The 14,340-nt window shown below is 51.6% G+C and overlaps 2 protein-coding genes across 2 annotated transcripts in view; one reads left to right on the top strand and one right to left on the bottom strand.

Annotated features, from left to right (window-relative positions):
* The first annotated feature begins 26 nt into the window (after positions 1 to 26).
* Positions 27 to 8,008, top strand: Gng14 (G protein subunit gamma 14). Its single transcript, XM_010613359.2, has 3 exons — positions 27 to 93; positions 7,360 to 7,452; positions 7,538 to 8,008. The coding sequence occupies exons 2-3, from the start codon at positions 7,360 to 7,362 to the stop codon at positions 7,661 to 7,663; spliced, it is 219 nt and encodes a 72-aa protein (XP_010611661.1). The 5' UTR covers positions 27 to 93; the 3' UTR covers positions 7,664 to 8,008.
* A 107-nt stretch (positions 8,009 to 8,115) lies between these two features.
* Positions 8,116 to 14,340, bottom strand: part of Fbxw9 (F-box and WD repeat domain containing 9) — a 6,842-nt gene continuing 617 nt past the window's right edge. Inside the window, exons 2-11 of the mRNA XM_033757506.1 lie at positions 14,133 to 14,340; positions 12,544 to 12,683; positions 12,339 to 12,467; positions 10,445 to 10,557; positions 10,270 to 10,361; positions 9,156 to 9,304; positions 8,942 to 9,055; positions 8,724 to 8,813; positions 8,575 to 8,640; positions 8,116 to 8,495 (exon numbers count right to left, since the gene is read on the bottom strand). The exon at positions 14,133 to 14,340 is cut by the window's right edge and continues 43 nt beyond it. Coding sequence (XP_033613397.1) covers positions 8,421 to 8,495; positions 8,575 to 8,640; positions 8,724 to 8,813; positions 8,942 to 9,055; positions 9,156 to 9,304; positions 10,270 to 10,361; positions 10,445 to 10,557; positions 12,339 to 12,467; positions 12,544 to 12,683; positions 14,133 to 14,340 — 1,176 coding nt within the window. The 3' untranslated portion in view covers positions 8,116 to 8,420. The remainder of the gene's footprint in view (positions 8,496 to 8,574; positions 8,641 to 8,723; positions 8,814 to 8,941; positions 9,056 to 9,155; positions 9,305 to 10,269; positions 10,362 to 10,444; positions 10,558 to 12,338; positions 12,468 to 12,543; positions 12,684 to 14,132) is intronic.

Raw genomic sequence — 14,340 nt, 5'->3', positions numbered from 1 at the left:
GTAGCTCTCCGGAAAAAGCTTGGGAGAAGCCACCGGAAGTTGATTTCACGTGACAGCTCTAGACCCTGCATTACTGGATGCGGCCATTTTTGTGTACGTATTACCTGCTGCTAAGGAAGGCCTGGGGAACCCTTATTTCTTTCCTAGCTTTTTTTTTCTTTTTCGTGATTGGGGGATGAACTCAGGACATTGTGCTTGCGAGGCAGGTCCGGGGGCCACTGAGCTAAATCCCCAGCCCCAGGAGCCGTTCTTTACATGCATTCTCCGTAGTTTTGGAATGAATTTTCACTCCCAATTCCATTGCTGAAGACGCACGGCTTTCGGCTGCCCCTGCTTATTTGTTCCTGTCCCCTAGGACTGACAGAACAGCTTCTAAAGCATCAGGATTTAGGTCACTAGGCAAACGGTTTCAGCTTCTCTGAAATTGACTTGTTAATGAGATAGTCTTTTTTTAGTTGTTTTTGTTTTTCAAAATAGATCTGGCCTCCAACTCACAGTGATCCTCCTACCTCAGCCTCTGTCCGAGTGCCTTATAAACGTTCCACCATGCTGGGCTTTTTTTGGGTGGATCCTAACGGGACCCCTGAGCGAGACCCCCGCCCAACTGAGGAAAAAAAACCCAGCAGACACACTGCCTGCAAGAACAGCAATGACAGGAAGCCAGCTACCGCCTCACTCATTCACATCTGCAAGGGGGATTCTCTGAAAAACCACATGGCACCCGCTGTACCTTGCTGTACTTGCTATCTCCCTGCTACCCTCACTCTGTCCTGTTCACCAGCTTCAAGCCCAACACCCGAGACCCCAAATTTTTCCACCCTTCAAGCTGACATGCCCTCCCCTACTTAAACTCCTCTATATAAACTGTGTGCACCCTCCTTCCTATGCCAACGATCTTATCTCCCTTGGCCAGCGTGCACCCAGTCAATGCCTCATTGCTTCAACTTTACCTGCCTCGGTGGCCTCACTCTAGTCACTCTGGTCTCTGCTCTGGTCAAACCTTACAACTCCTGTTCTTCCATCTCCCAATTTCCACACCCTACATAATAATCCCCACAACCTCCTGTTTTACATCCTCTGGCAGTTTGTTTGTTTATTTTGAGACAGGGTCTCACTATGTAGTTGAGACTGACCTGGAACTCACTTAAACAGCCCAGGCTGGTCTCAAACTCACAGCCATCCTCCTGCCTCAGCCTCCCAAGTGCTAGGATCACAGGCATAAGCCACCACGCCCGGCTCCCCCACCAATTTAAATTGTCACCTTCTCTAGGAAACCTGCCATGAGTCAGGAAACTCCTTTGGGGTCCTGGACTGACATCACTTTTGCCACAAACAACTGTGAGATCCTCAGTGGGATCTGCACCTCATGCATCCTCCCAGTGGTGCTCAGGGTGCAGAGGGAACCCCTTGCTTCACCCACTCTGAAGCTTAGAGTCTATGCTATTCACAAGGCCCTGCCAGACAATGCAGATTTAGCAGTGAGCAAGACCAAGTTGTGCACCCTCCCCTGCTGGAACCCACAGTCTGATTAGGGAATAAAGAATCAGCAACACCCCAATGATGAATGTAACTGTACTGTATACTTTAAAAGTGCCAATAAACTCAAAAAAAAAAAAAAGCAATAGCCAGGTGTGGTGGTGCACAACTGTAATCCCAGCTCTTGGGAGGCCGAGGCCAACCTGGATTACATAGTGAGTCCAGGGCCAGCTTGAACTGCATAGCAAGACCCTGTCTTTAAATAATAAATAAATAACAGAATTAGCAACAGTATTAAATTCTATGGAGGATTCCAACTAGGATGATTTGCAAGTCTTTAGAAGGGGGATGGAGGGGCTGGTAGCTTTAACTGGAGGGGCAGGTAGCCAGGGAGGAATACCAAGGTGTCATTTGAGCCAAGACAAGACAATGGACTGTGAAGATTGAGGAGATCATGCTCCCACACTGGGATAAGGAATAGCCAGGGCAAAGCCCTTGGGGTAAAAACAAGACTACTTCGTTGGAAGAACACAACTTCCTCTCTTTTTTCACATTTTTTATTAGTATGTTTAAGGTACATAATACATTCAGATCTACCTCCCAGACATCACCTAGATCTCAAAGTCACCCCATATTCCCTAACCAACTAACCTTGATTCTTATGCACGGTGGCGAATGGCTCTACTCACCTCCAAGGCTAAACCCTGGGAAATTGGGGTATAGCTCAGTGGTAGAGTGTTTGCCTACCATAGGCAAGATCCTGGGTTCCATTTCCAGTACAAAATAAATAAATGCTAAGTTTGGTGGCATCTACCTATAGTCCCAGTTAGGAGGCTGTGGCAGGAGAATCATTTGAACCTAGGAGTTCAGGGTCAGCCTGGGCAATACAGTGAGACCCCATCTCAAAAGATGATAATATGGGGTTGGGGATTTGGCTGAATGGTTCTGCCACCTGCCTTGCAAGCACAAGGGCCTGAGTTCAATCCCTGGTACAAAAAAAAAAAAAATGATACTATGGGCTGGGGATTTAGCTCAGTAGTGCCATGGCCTGCCTCACAAGTGCAAGATACTGAGTTAGATCCCCGGTGCACACAAAGAAGATAATAATAAAAATCATAAATTTTTGAAAAATAACAAATAGAAAACTTTTTTTAAAAGACAAGCGGGCCTTAAATTCCCAATCCTCCTGCCTCACCTTCCCTAAGGCTTGAATCACAGGTATGGGCCACCACACCTTGGGCTTCGTTTGAACACAGAGCACATGCTGCACCACTGAACAAACCCCTCAGCCTGGGAGTCAAGTTTGACTTTGGCTTCTGATTTTTGTCTTTGGTGCTTTGAGATAGGGTCTCCCTATATAGTTCAGGCTGACCTTGAACTCAATATGTAGCCTAGGCTCCTTCAAACTCATGATGATCCTCCTGCCTCAGCCTTCCAAGTGCTGAGATTACAGGCATGCACTACTGAGAGCTGAGTTTCAGATCTCCCTTTCATATACACCCTGTATCTGCCAACTTTTATCTGTAAACAGGTCCCAGATCCATGGTCTCCTGTGGGTTCCCTCCCCACCAAACCCATCTCCCAGCTGAGACAACAGCACTTTTTTGCAAGAGCCAGGGTACCGGGGATTGAACTCAGGACCTTGCACTTTTGAGGCAGGCAGTGGCACCACTGAGCTAAATCCCCAACCTGAGACAACAACACTTTTAAAACATAAATCAGACACATCAGTGTTAAAAACCTCTAGCGATGGCTGTTACCTCCCAATAAGATCCAAAGACTAGCAGCATATGGCAGAGAGGCTGAGGCTCTCTGGGAGGCTGAGGCAGGAGGTTCACTGTGAGTTCCTGGCTGGCCTGGGCTACATAGTGAGACCCTGTCTCAAAAAAAAAGGAACAATGGTTCTGTGAGGCAAGATTTTTCCTTGTTTCACTGCTGTCTTTTTGTTTCTTACACAGTGCTGGGCACATAGAATCTCAACAAAGGCTGAGCTTGTGCTCAGTGGCAGAGTGCCAGGCCACAGTGCGTGAGGTTCTGGCTCAGTCTCAGCCCCACAGAAAATATGCTTGTTATGGGCTGAGTTGTTCCATAAAATTGAAGCTTTGCTTCCTCAGAGTGTGACTGTGCTTGGAGAGAGGGTCTTTAAAGAGGAAGTAAAGTTAAAATGAGGTCCTTGCTGAGTGGCGGCATATGCCTGTATTCCCAGCACCTGGGAGTGTGGGAGCCTGACTGAACCAGAGCGACTGCATGTTGACCAGCAAACGACCTAGAGACTGTCACTCCCCCACCCATCCCTTACAGGATAACTAACGATTGATTGTGAATTGTTGGGTGGCTGCTTTGAAGTAACTGGGAGGCTAGATGGAAACTGTAGTGAACATAGAGACCCAACATCAATCACACCACTCCTTGCTTGCCTGTAGTTGAATGCTCTGAACTTTGTAATCTAAGTTGAAAATGGAAAATGGATAATCAATCTGCTGATCATTAGTACATGACGGTCAAGTATATGCCTGATGACCACTAGCTCAGATTAACTGATTCTTTGCCTTTGTCCTCTTTCTGTAAGTTTTAAGTGTAAACCCCCCCCCCTTCAGCCCAATATAAAATGGCCTCTGTTTCTGAGCTAGCCGCCCTTCCTGAGCTACTTGGCTTAGGAGGTGCCGTCTGGCCAGACTAATAAAGGTCTATTAGCCAACTTGCCTGGTGTGTTCCTTCCTGGGTGACTCTCGCTATCAGACAAGCTCCTGGAGCCTCGCTGAGCTACTGAGCCCAGCATCGTGAAGGCCTCTTGGCTGTTCACCCTCCAGGAGTAAAAGTGAGACTCAAGTCTTACAGGAGTCTGAGGGCAGCCTGGCCTACATACTGAGTTCAAGGCCAGCCTAAATTAATATCAAGACCCTGTCTCAAAAAAAAGAGGCCCATAGTGGGGCATAGTAGTCCACCTCTGTAACCAGCTACTCAGGAGGCTGAGCCAAGTAGGTTGCAAGTTCAAGGCCTTAGCAATTTAAAAAGATCCTGTCTCACCAAGCAGGATGGAGTATGTCTGGAATCCCACATACTCTGAAGGCTGAACAGTTCCAAATTTGAGCCCCGCCTGGGCATCTGAGTGACTTAGTAAGACCCTGTCTGAAAAAATAAGATTAAAAGGTATACACTTATAATCCAGCACTCAGAAGGCTGAGGCAGGAGGATCGCCATGAGTTCAAGGCCAGCCCGGATTACATACCTAGACTCTGTCTCAACAACACAACAACATAAAGATAAAAAGAACTGGAGGTGTGGCACAGTGGTAGAGTACTAATATGAGGCCCTAGGTTTCATCCACAATAGAAGAAAAACAAAACAGGAGCCAAGCATGGGGGCACAAGCCTGTAATCCCAGCACTCAGAAGGGCAAGGCAGGACTGCTGTGAGTTTGAGGCCAGCCTTGACTACACAGCAAGACCCTGTCTCAAAAAACTAAAAAAGAAGAGGCCCTTCCTACTCAAGAAGACTGGGACAGGTAAGTGGCAAGTTTGAGCCCCGCTCCTGGGTAATTTAGCAAGGTTCTATCTGAAAATAAAATTGTCCAGGAATGAAGTTGCATGCCTAGAATCCCAGCACTCAGGCAGCTGAGGCAGGAGGATCACTGAGAGTTTGAGGCCAGCCTAGGGCTATATGGTGTGTTCAAGGCCAGCCTGAACTGCCTAACAAGATCCTGCTCAATAAAATCATAATAAAATTCAACTAAAATATTTAAAGGGCCTGGGGATGTAAAAAGGCCCCGAGTTCAGCCCCTAGTACTGGGAAACAAACAAGAAAAAAGAGACACCAGGGATACACATGAATAGAAGACCACATGAAGCCAGGCACCGTGGCACACTAATCCTAGAAATCTTGGAGGCTGAAGCAGGAGGATCACAAGTTTGAGTCCCACCTGGCAACTTAGTGAAATCCAATGTCATAATAAACAAATTTTAAAAGGGCTGGACAAGTAGCTAGGTATGACGGCCCTGGGTTCAATACCTTCAATACCCCTCAAAAAAAGAGATAGAGGACCAGGAGTTTAGCTCAGTGGTTCCGCCTCCTGCCTTGCAAGCAAAAGGACCCGAGTTCAATCCCTGGTACCAAAAAAAAAAAAAAAGAAAGAAAGAAAGAAAGAAAAAGAGAAAGGTAGGAGGGAGGGAGGAAGAGGAAGGGGAAGAGAAAGGAGAAAAAGATGAAAAGGGAAGAAAGTTGGACCATGTGAGGACTCAGCAAGGACACAGCTGGAAAACAGCTCAGCAGCAAAGTCTAGCATGTGTGAGGCCCTGGGCTCCATCTCCAGTTTGGCAAATAAATAAATGAATACACATAAATGAGAGCTGCTGCAGGTGGTAGCAATCTCCCCAGCATTCAGGAGGCTGACCCAGGAGGGTGGAAAATTTGAGGCTAGTCTGAGTTACACAGTGACTACATTAAAAGATAAACAAAAAAGCCAGATGTGGTGGTGCACACCTGTAATCCCAGCACTCTGGATGGCTGAGGTAGGAACATTTCAAGTGCGAAGCCAGCCTGGGCAATAACAATTTAGTAAGACCCTACCTGAAAATAAAAAATGAGAGCTGAGGGCCTTAATCCCAGCACTTGGGAGACTGAGGCAGAAGGATCACCAAGAGTTCACAGTCAGCCTTGGCTACATAGTGAATTCAAGGCCAGCCTGAACTACAAAGCAAGACCCCATCTCAAAAAAAACAAATACAGGAAGCTGGGCGTGGTGGCACACGCTTATAATCCCAGCACTCAGAAGGCTGAGGCAGGAGGATCGCTGTGAGTTCGAGACCAGCCTGGGCTACACAGTGAGTTCCAGGTCAGTCTCACTACATAGTGAGACCCTGTCTCAAAAAAACAAAACACAAAAACAAATACATAGGGCCAGGGATTTAGCTCAGTGGTTCCACCACCTACCTCAGAAGTGCAAGGTCCCAAGTTTAATCTCCAGTACAAAAAAAAAAAATACATAAATTTTTAAAAAGTGCTGGGGATGTTCAAAAAGGAGTGCAGGGGTGGGATTTTTTTTAAACATTCAAACTAGGTGCTGCTGTAGGAGCAGAGTCAGGAGGGCACAAGGCAGTGAGTATTGGTGACCCTGGTGTAGGAGCCAGAGGAGTGGTCATCACAGGGGAATAAGGGTGGGCATGGAAGTGCCCCGACTAAGAGCCTGATTTTTCAGGCTGCTCTGATGACATCTGAGACAGCATTAGACCTGAGGACACCAGTGGGAAAGGGGAGGAAGCACTGGGACTGGGCCTGTACAGCTGGAGGAGTCCAGGGTGGAGCCCAGCCAAGAGAGGATGAGATGCTTGGGGGGGCAGTGCACTGGGGACAGAGGGGCCCTGGGGTCTGGAGCTGAGATGAGAGGTGGACAGGGGTGGGGACCAAGGCACCGTCAGCACCAGGCAGTGTGGACAACACAGAGCAGAGGGGACCAGGGCTGGGGAGCCCTCTGGGTGCCATCAGCAGTGGCAGATGCTGGCTGGTGGAGACACTTAGCAGGAGACCCAACAGTTTGGAGAAAGCCGCAAGCTCCCTCCCCCGGCAGGGGACCCAGGTGCCCCCATGTGACACCAGCAGCCTCTGGGCCTCCTGGGGCAGGGACTCCCTCTGCCAAGGCAGCTGCTGCTGCTGCTGGTGACATTTCACTGGGGCCTGGCTTCAAAGTCTCTGTGGGTGGGAGGAGAGGGGTGGAGAGGCTGGGCGATGTGGGCAGGAGGCAGAGGGGTGGCCATCGCAGGAGGATCAGCACAGCATCCACAGAACTCTGCGGAGAGGTACTTGCACTAACGGCCCAGGGCAACAAGGGCGGAGCATGGAGACCCTCAGGTGGCTCAAGGATTGATCACACTCTACCTACCCTCCCCAGATGTCCAGCAAGGTGGCCATCGGCAGCGACATTGGCCAGGCCCGCCAGGCCGTGGAGCAGCTGCGGATGGAGGCAGGAATCGAGCGCGTGAAGGTGAGGGCAGACATGGGTGCAGGGTGTGAGGTGGGCACCCCTGGGCAAGGGGGCAGGGGACCCAGCTGACCGGCTCGGTCTGCAGGTATCCAAGGCAGCCACCGACCTGCTACAGTTCTGCACCGAGCAGGCCAAGAGCGACCCTTTCCTTGTGGGCATCCCAGCCGCCACCAACCCCTTCAAGGAGAAGAAACCCTGCGCCATCCTGTGACCCCATGGCAGTGCCACCGATGGCCCCACAGTACAGGGGGCTTCAATAAACACACGGATTGATCCTTGGGGGTGCAGCTTGGCTGAGCGGAGATGGAGCACGGGCGTGATGGGCTTGCGGGCGCCCAGTCTCCCTCCCCACCCCACCGGTCACACACACCCTGAGGCCACACTGCCACCATCCCTTCCCACTCCGCAGAGGAGCCTGGGCAGATGACCACTGTCACTACCCTGCAGACACAGACTGGGGCTCAGTGACAACCCCCACACACGCACAGCCACACGGTCAAGTCACACACAGAGAGGCACCAGTAGACAAAAGTACCCAGGGTCCTCACCCCCTACACCAGCCATGGCTGTCTCATGCACCCAGTCCAGGCCACCATCTTCCACTCAGTCCCATGTCATACACCCCACAATGTCCGACACAAAGCTCCCCAGGGCCCAGTACCTGTGTGGTGCATCAGGTTTATTCTCCTGAGCAATCAACTGGGACAGGGGGCATTCATGTCACACCAAACTGGGGCCCAGGGGTGGGGAACAGCTCAAGTGGGTCAGAACCACAATGTCACCTCCCACAGGCACAGGGACCAGCCAAAGGGCCCCACCTAGCCATGGCCAGCACTGCACGTGCCCTGAGCCTGTGGGTCAGGGGCAGAGGCAGCACCAGTAGGGGTCGGGTCCCCCAAGAACAGAGGCCAAGGCTCAACCTGCCTGCTGGCAGTGCAGAACCAACACGCACATCTGCATCTGTGTGCTCAGGGCTGCAGCCTCCAGACCTCCAGCGACAGTCCCCCGGAAGCGGCCACCACCACGTTGCCCTCGGCACAGATCTGGGTGACAGGGACAGAAGAGTCAGGAGACAGCAGCATGAAATCCTGAGGGTAGGGCAGGGTGCAGGCAGGGCCTCACCCCATTCAGCACGTTATGGTGGCTTCGAGTACAGATGGTCCTGGGCGGGTCCGTAGGTACATGTACCTATTGGGGAGCAATGGGCAGAGGTCAGAAGATACCCCCCAATCAAGGACAGTGGGGAGATCACGGGGGGCGGTCATCCTCACCCGGATAGTCTTATCAGTGGACGTGGTGTACAAGGCCCCCAGCGAGTGTTTAATGCCTGTGATCTGAGACTTGTGGCCCACGTCAAAGGACTGCGAGAGACACAGGTGACAATCAGGGACAGCCCCCCGCCCCAGACACTCATATATACCACTTGGGGCAAAGAGAGGGTGGGAAGGAGTCCAGGGAAAGGACAGGAAGTACAAGGGCCCCTACAGACCCGGACAAGCTGGAAGCAGCCGTCACGGTTGGCAAACACATGCAGCAGGCCCTGGTTGTCGCCGGCCCAGAGCTGGGGCTCCTGGTAGGACATGCAGAGCAGGTAGGAGTCCAGCTGTGGGAAGGACACAAACAGAGTGGCTCTGGTGAGCTGGGGATGGCAGCCCAGGCTCCCGACCCTGGGGAGGACAGGAGAATGAAAGGGAGGTGCCCACCTGCAGCCTCTGCAGGACACTGTTGGTGCGGCGGTCGAACACCACCAAGGTGTGGTCCTCACTGCCCGAGATGATGTGCCTGTCGTCGGCCAGCAGGGCCAGCACCGCGCTTGTGTGCAGCCGCCGGCTCTTCAGCAGGCCTGGGCCCGCTTGGCAGGTGATGTGGGCCAGGGAGGGGGACATCAGAGCCCCGCAGATTCCTAGGCCCTCTTGGAGACCCCAGGCCACTGTGTGCCCTGGAAAACCTCTTGGGCTGCTCAGCCCACACCCTGCAGCTGACAATCTCCTGGGTTCCCTCCCAGCTGGATCCAGGACCACCACGCCTGAGCTCCTTCCTTTCTCTCTGCCACCTCCTCTTCTCCCACCCCAGGCCTGGTTCCAGCGCTTTGTGGACAAAAGGGTAATCAGCGACCTTCCAGGTTCACAAAAGAAGAATGAATGAATAAACCATAAAAAAGACTTCTGAGCCAGGCAGTCTTGCTCTAGATGTTCTGGGTTTCTTTTGGCATTATTTTTGCTTTTTTGAGACAAGGTCTTGCTATGTAGTCCAGACTGGCCTCAAACTCATGGCAATTATTCTGCCTCAGCCTCCCAAGAGCTGAGATTAAAGGCACATAGCACCACACAAAGCTTGTTCTAGATGATTTATGTAAATTAACTTATTTAATCTGATTTTTTTTCGTGACACTAGGATGGAACCAGGGCCTGCCATGAGGTAGACCAGAGCTCTACCACTGAGCCTCACCCCAGATCCAACAATGTGTTTACTACCACCCCTGCCACTAACCCCAGGGCTGGTAGGGTTACGAGGATTCGGATCTGGGGATAGACATTGGGCTCCCACGTGCTTAGGACATGCTATACTGTACCACTGATAGAGAAACAGGCTCCAACTTGCCTGGGGTCACATAGCCAGGAAATGGGGAGCCAAGAGCCCACCAGGTCTCCTCTATGCCCTCTGCCCCAGTTGCCTGTTTGGCTGTGGCACAGCCCAAACCTCGGTCTGGATGAGCAGCTGGCTGGGTGACTTTGTCACTTTCCCAGTATGACTCTGAAACCCTGGAACCCCAGCAGCCCTGTGCTTCCCACCTGGGTCCCAAGACCCCCAGCTCACCTCTGGGGTCATAGATGGTCACCTTCTTGTCATAGGAGCCGGCCACCAGGATGTCAGGCCGGTAGGAGAGGCACAGCACAGCTGCCTTGCCCCTAGGGACACATGAACCACAGTGCCCAGTCAGTGGCCAGGCGGGGCCCTGCCCTCCCCACATCCCTGCTAGACTCCCTCCTACTTTATCTCGCCGAACTGCTGCCCATCAGCTGCCATATCCCACAGCTTAACGGTACTGTCCCAGGAGCCAGAGCACACTCGGTGATCCTGGGCCGCCAGTGACCACACCCAGCCCTGCAGGAAAGGCACAACAGTTAATCCGACCTTCTCTTCCCTACCACCCATGGGGGCAAGGCTGGGTCCTTCCTGTTTTTGTAGAGGAGGCTCAGACAGGTCAGCAGTTTCACCCAAGGCCACACAGCTTTTCCTCCCTACTGTCTACTGGGAAATACCCTGTCACACAACACACCATTCTAGCTTCATGTTCCCATCCCACAGATGATGAGGCCAAGGGTTAGAGGAAGCAGGAGGGTAAGTGACCCAATAACCCACAGCCAGTCCAAACCTGGGTGTAAACAGGGTTTAGGATAGCGGGGATCTCTGGCTTCGGAGCCTGGGAGACACACACACACACACACACACACACACACACACACACAAACACAGTAACATCCCTCAGTTCTGGAGGTAGCAGTGCTAGTCTCAGCACCAGTGGTAGTCTTAGGCTGCCTGGAAATGTGATTAATAAGAGAGCAGCCTGAGTCTACAGCCATGGCAATACCACCCTGAACTCAGAGGATCTCATCTGATCTCAGAAGCTAAGCAGAGTTGGGCCTGGTTAACACTTGGAAGGGAGTACAGCCTCAGCTGGGTGTGGTCGTGCACACCTGTAAATCCCAGCACTCAGGAGGCTGAGGTAAGAGGATCTCCATGGCTTCAACGCCAGCCTGAACTACATAGCAAGACCCCGTCTCAACAAACAAACAGAGTACAGCCTCTGCTGGGTGTGGGGACATAGGCCTGTAATCCCAGCACTTGGGGGGCTGAGGCAGGAGGATCATGGTAAATTTGAGGCCAGCCTGGGCTAGACAGTGAGATTCTGTCTCAAAAATAATAAAAAATAATAATATACCTAGAGTATGAGCAGCTGATGAACTTATTCCTTTACTCCTTACCAAAACCTCTGAGAAAGGTACTATAATGTACATATCCTCCCCCCAACCCACACCAAGAATCAAACTCAGGACCTTTACTCCACCACTGAGCTAAATCCCTGGGCCCATATCCTTTTTAAATATAAATTTTCAGAGTGAGCCACAGAGAAGTTAAGTCTCTCACTCAAGGTCACACAGCCAAGACATAACTATAGTGATTTGCACCCCAGACCAACTCTGCTGGCCATGTACCTGGACCACCTTGATGACTGGTGGAGGAGCTTCTCCAATGTTACTTTTTTTATTGTCTTTAGACAGGGTCTTGCTATGTAGCCCAAGCTGCCTTTGAATTAACTATGTAGGCTACACTAGCCTCAAACTTGTGGAGATCCTCCTGCCTCAGCCTCCTGAGTGTTGGAATTACAGGTGTGCACCATGATGCCTGGCTCTCTGCCACTTCTCATGAAAGCACTAAGGGCTGGTGGTCCCCAAAGGTAGCCTCCTTACTACCCCTTCCTGGGCCCTTCAGGGTAGAGCTGATCTCTACCGAGCATTTACTATGTGCCAAAGTCTGCAATTAACACACAGTTCATCCTCCACCCATATTCATCCTCACTACCTACTGGACAGAAGTGTAAACTGAGGCCCAGAAAAGTCACATCTCACTCAAAGCCACAAAACAGTAGCAGAGTCAGATGCAAATCTAAAATCTAGCACAAGAATCCAGGCTCTTGCCAAAAATGGTTATACACTCCTGTAATCCCATCACTTGGGAGGCTGAGGCAGGAGGATCACCATGAGTTTTAGGCCAGCCTGGGATACATAGCAAGACCCTGTATCAAAACAACAACAAAACCCAGGCTCTTGGCCAGCAGACCCTACCTACTCCTTCTGCCTCCTCCCTGCCACAGCCCCTCTCACCTTATGGGTACTGCCTTTCTGGGTACCCAAGGCCTTGACCAAAACCCGGCTGGGCTCCGCCCCAAGCTGCCGAAAGTCCCACAGGTTGACGTTGCGATCTCGCGAGCCTGACAGACAGAGTGTCCCATCCTGGGAGGGCAGCAGGAGATGTTGTTGGGGCCACCTTGGCACCCTTGTGCCTGGCCCCCCACCAAGCCCACCTCACCTGAAGCAACAGCACTGAGTCAATGGAAGCAAAGTGCCCATCAGCCAGGCAGAAGTACTCAGCTCGGCGCCCATCTTCGGCCCAGCGTGCCAAGTGCTGCTCCAGCTCAATGCAGGCAGCTGGCCAGTCGAAGTCCTCCTCTGTGGGGCACCATGAGCAGGGCCCCTGGTGGGTACCAGCTACCAAGGAGCCCAACCTATACCCAACTTAGATAGATTCCCAGGTGGGTCTGGCATGGTGGCACACGCCAGTCATTCCAGCATTCAGGAAGCTGAGACAGGAGGTTCACTGTGAGCTCAAGGCCAGCCTGAACTACATAGGAGACCCTTTCTCGGAAAAAACAAAGCAAAACCAAACAGACACAGCTAGATCACTTGCCCCATCCCAAGCAGGCCCAGGCACGGGCCACCTGACTACCCACCTCCCAGGCAGGTTAGTAATACTCCTCACCCTTGTTTCTAAAAACTGGGACTTCTACAACCCTCTTCCAAAGGGAAGGGAAAATAAAAAGAATTAGGATGTGTTATGTAGCAACTCCTCATGAACGTAATCATAATGTACTGCAAACATGTATAATAAAAATAATAATAAAAATTTAGCCAGACATGGCGGTGCATGCCTAAGTAATTTCAACATTTGGGATTTGTAGCCCAGGCTGACCTTGAACTCACAGGGATAGGGATCCTTCTGCCTCAGGACAGTGCCCAGATTACAGGCATGAATCACCATGCCAGGCTCCTTGTTTGTTTTTTGATTTTTTTTTTTTTTGTCTTTTTGAGACAAGGTCTCACTATGTAGGTGAGACTGACCTGGAACTCACTATGTAGCGTAGGCTGGTCTGGAACTCATAACGATCCTCCTGCCTCAGCCTCCTGAGTGCTGGGATTATAGCTGTGCTCCACCTCGCCCAGGATGCTTGTTTTTTTGTTTGTTTTTGTTTTTGTTTTTGAGGCAAGGTCTCACTATTGTAGTCCAGAGGCCTTGAACTACTGGAGATCCGCCTGCCTCAGCCTCCCAAATCCTGAAATTCAGGCATGCACCACCACACCTAGCATAAGCTTCTAAATTTTTCAAACTTTGGGGAGGAGTCCAAATGCAGGGTGCTTTGAGACTCACTGACACAGGAGCCCTGCCCCTCTGTGGAATCAATTTCCTGGTTAGAATAATCAACTATCCAATTTGTTCCTTGTGTTGACTCAAAGGCCTGTGGATCCGATGATAATATTAGGATCAACAATAGCAATACAAGGTCCTCAAACTGTCTTCTACCCCAGGAACCAATGACTGCGGGAAGGAGTGAGCACCAGCCCCTATCTAAGGGCTTGAAGATCTGTAGTAGCTGGTATTAAGGATTTCAGCCCCTAAACCTTAGGCTCTTTCAAGGGTTACAGACTCCAGAGCTGAGCCCCTGCCCTACCTCTCCTGAGCCAAAGCTGTAGGGGCCAAAGACCTTGACACCACCGAAACAACCTCAACCTCCATCCAGAGCCAGAACAGCTACAAAGCCTGCATCAGACTCCTTGCACGTGGCAGCCAGGTGCCCCTGCCCCACCACAAGCCTGCCCTGAGCGGGCCTCCCTGGCCCCCACCTTCCACCACTGGGTAGGGTGCGCGAATGCGGCGCTGCGCGCGGAGCCTCCAGGTAACATGATCGCGTACAAGGTCGCGCAGTGCGTGGCACACGCGCGGCAGGACGTGGAGCACGAGGCGCGCGTCCAGGTAGGCGCAAATCTCGAGGAGCAGCTCCGGGGGCAGGCTCAGCAGGCCCAGCGGACCCACAGTCGGGAACTTGGACGC

Source organism: Fukomys damarensis, unplaced genomic scaffold (assembly GCF_012274545.1).
Source record: "Fukomys damarensis isolate Sample0158 unplaced genomic scaffold, DMR_v1.0_HiC HiC_scaffold_30, whole genome shotgun sequence".
Taxonomy (NCBI): domain Eukaryota; kingdom Metazoa; phylum Chordata; class Mammalia; order Rodentia; family Bathyergidae; genus Fukomys; species Fukomys damarensis.
The sequence above is the reverse complement of the archived record's forward strand: the minus strand, read 5'-3'. Positions and strand labels throughout refer to the sequence as shown.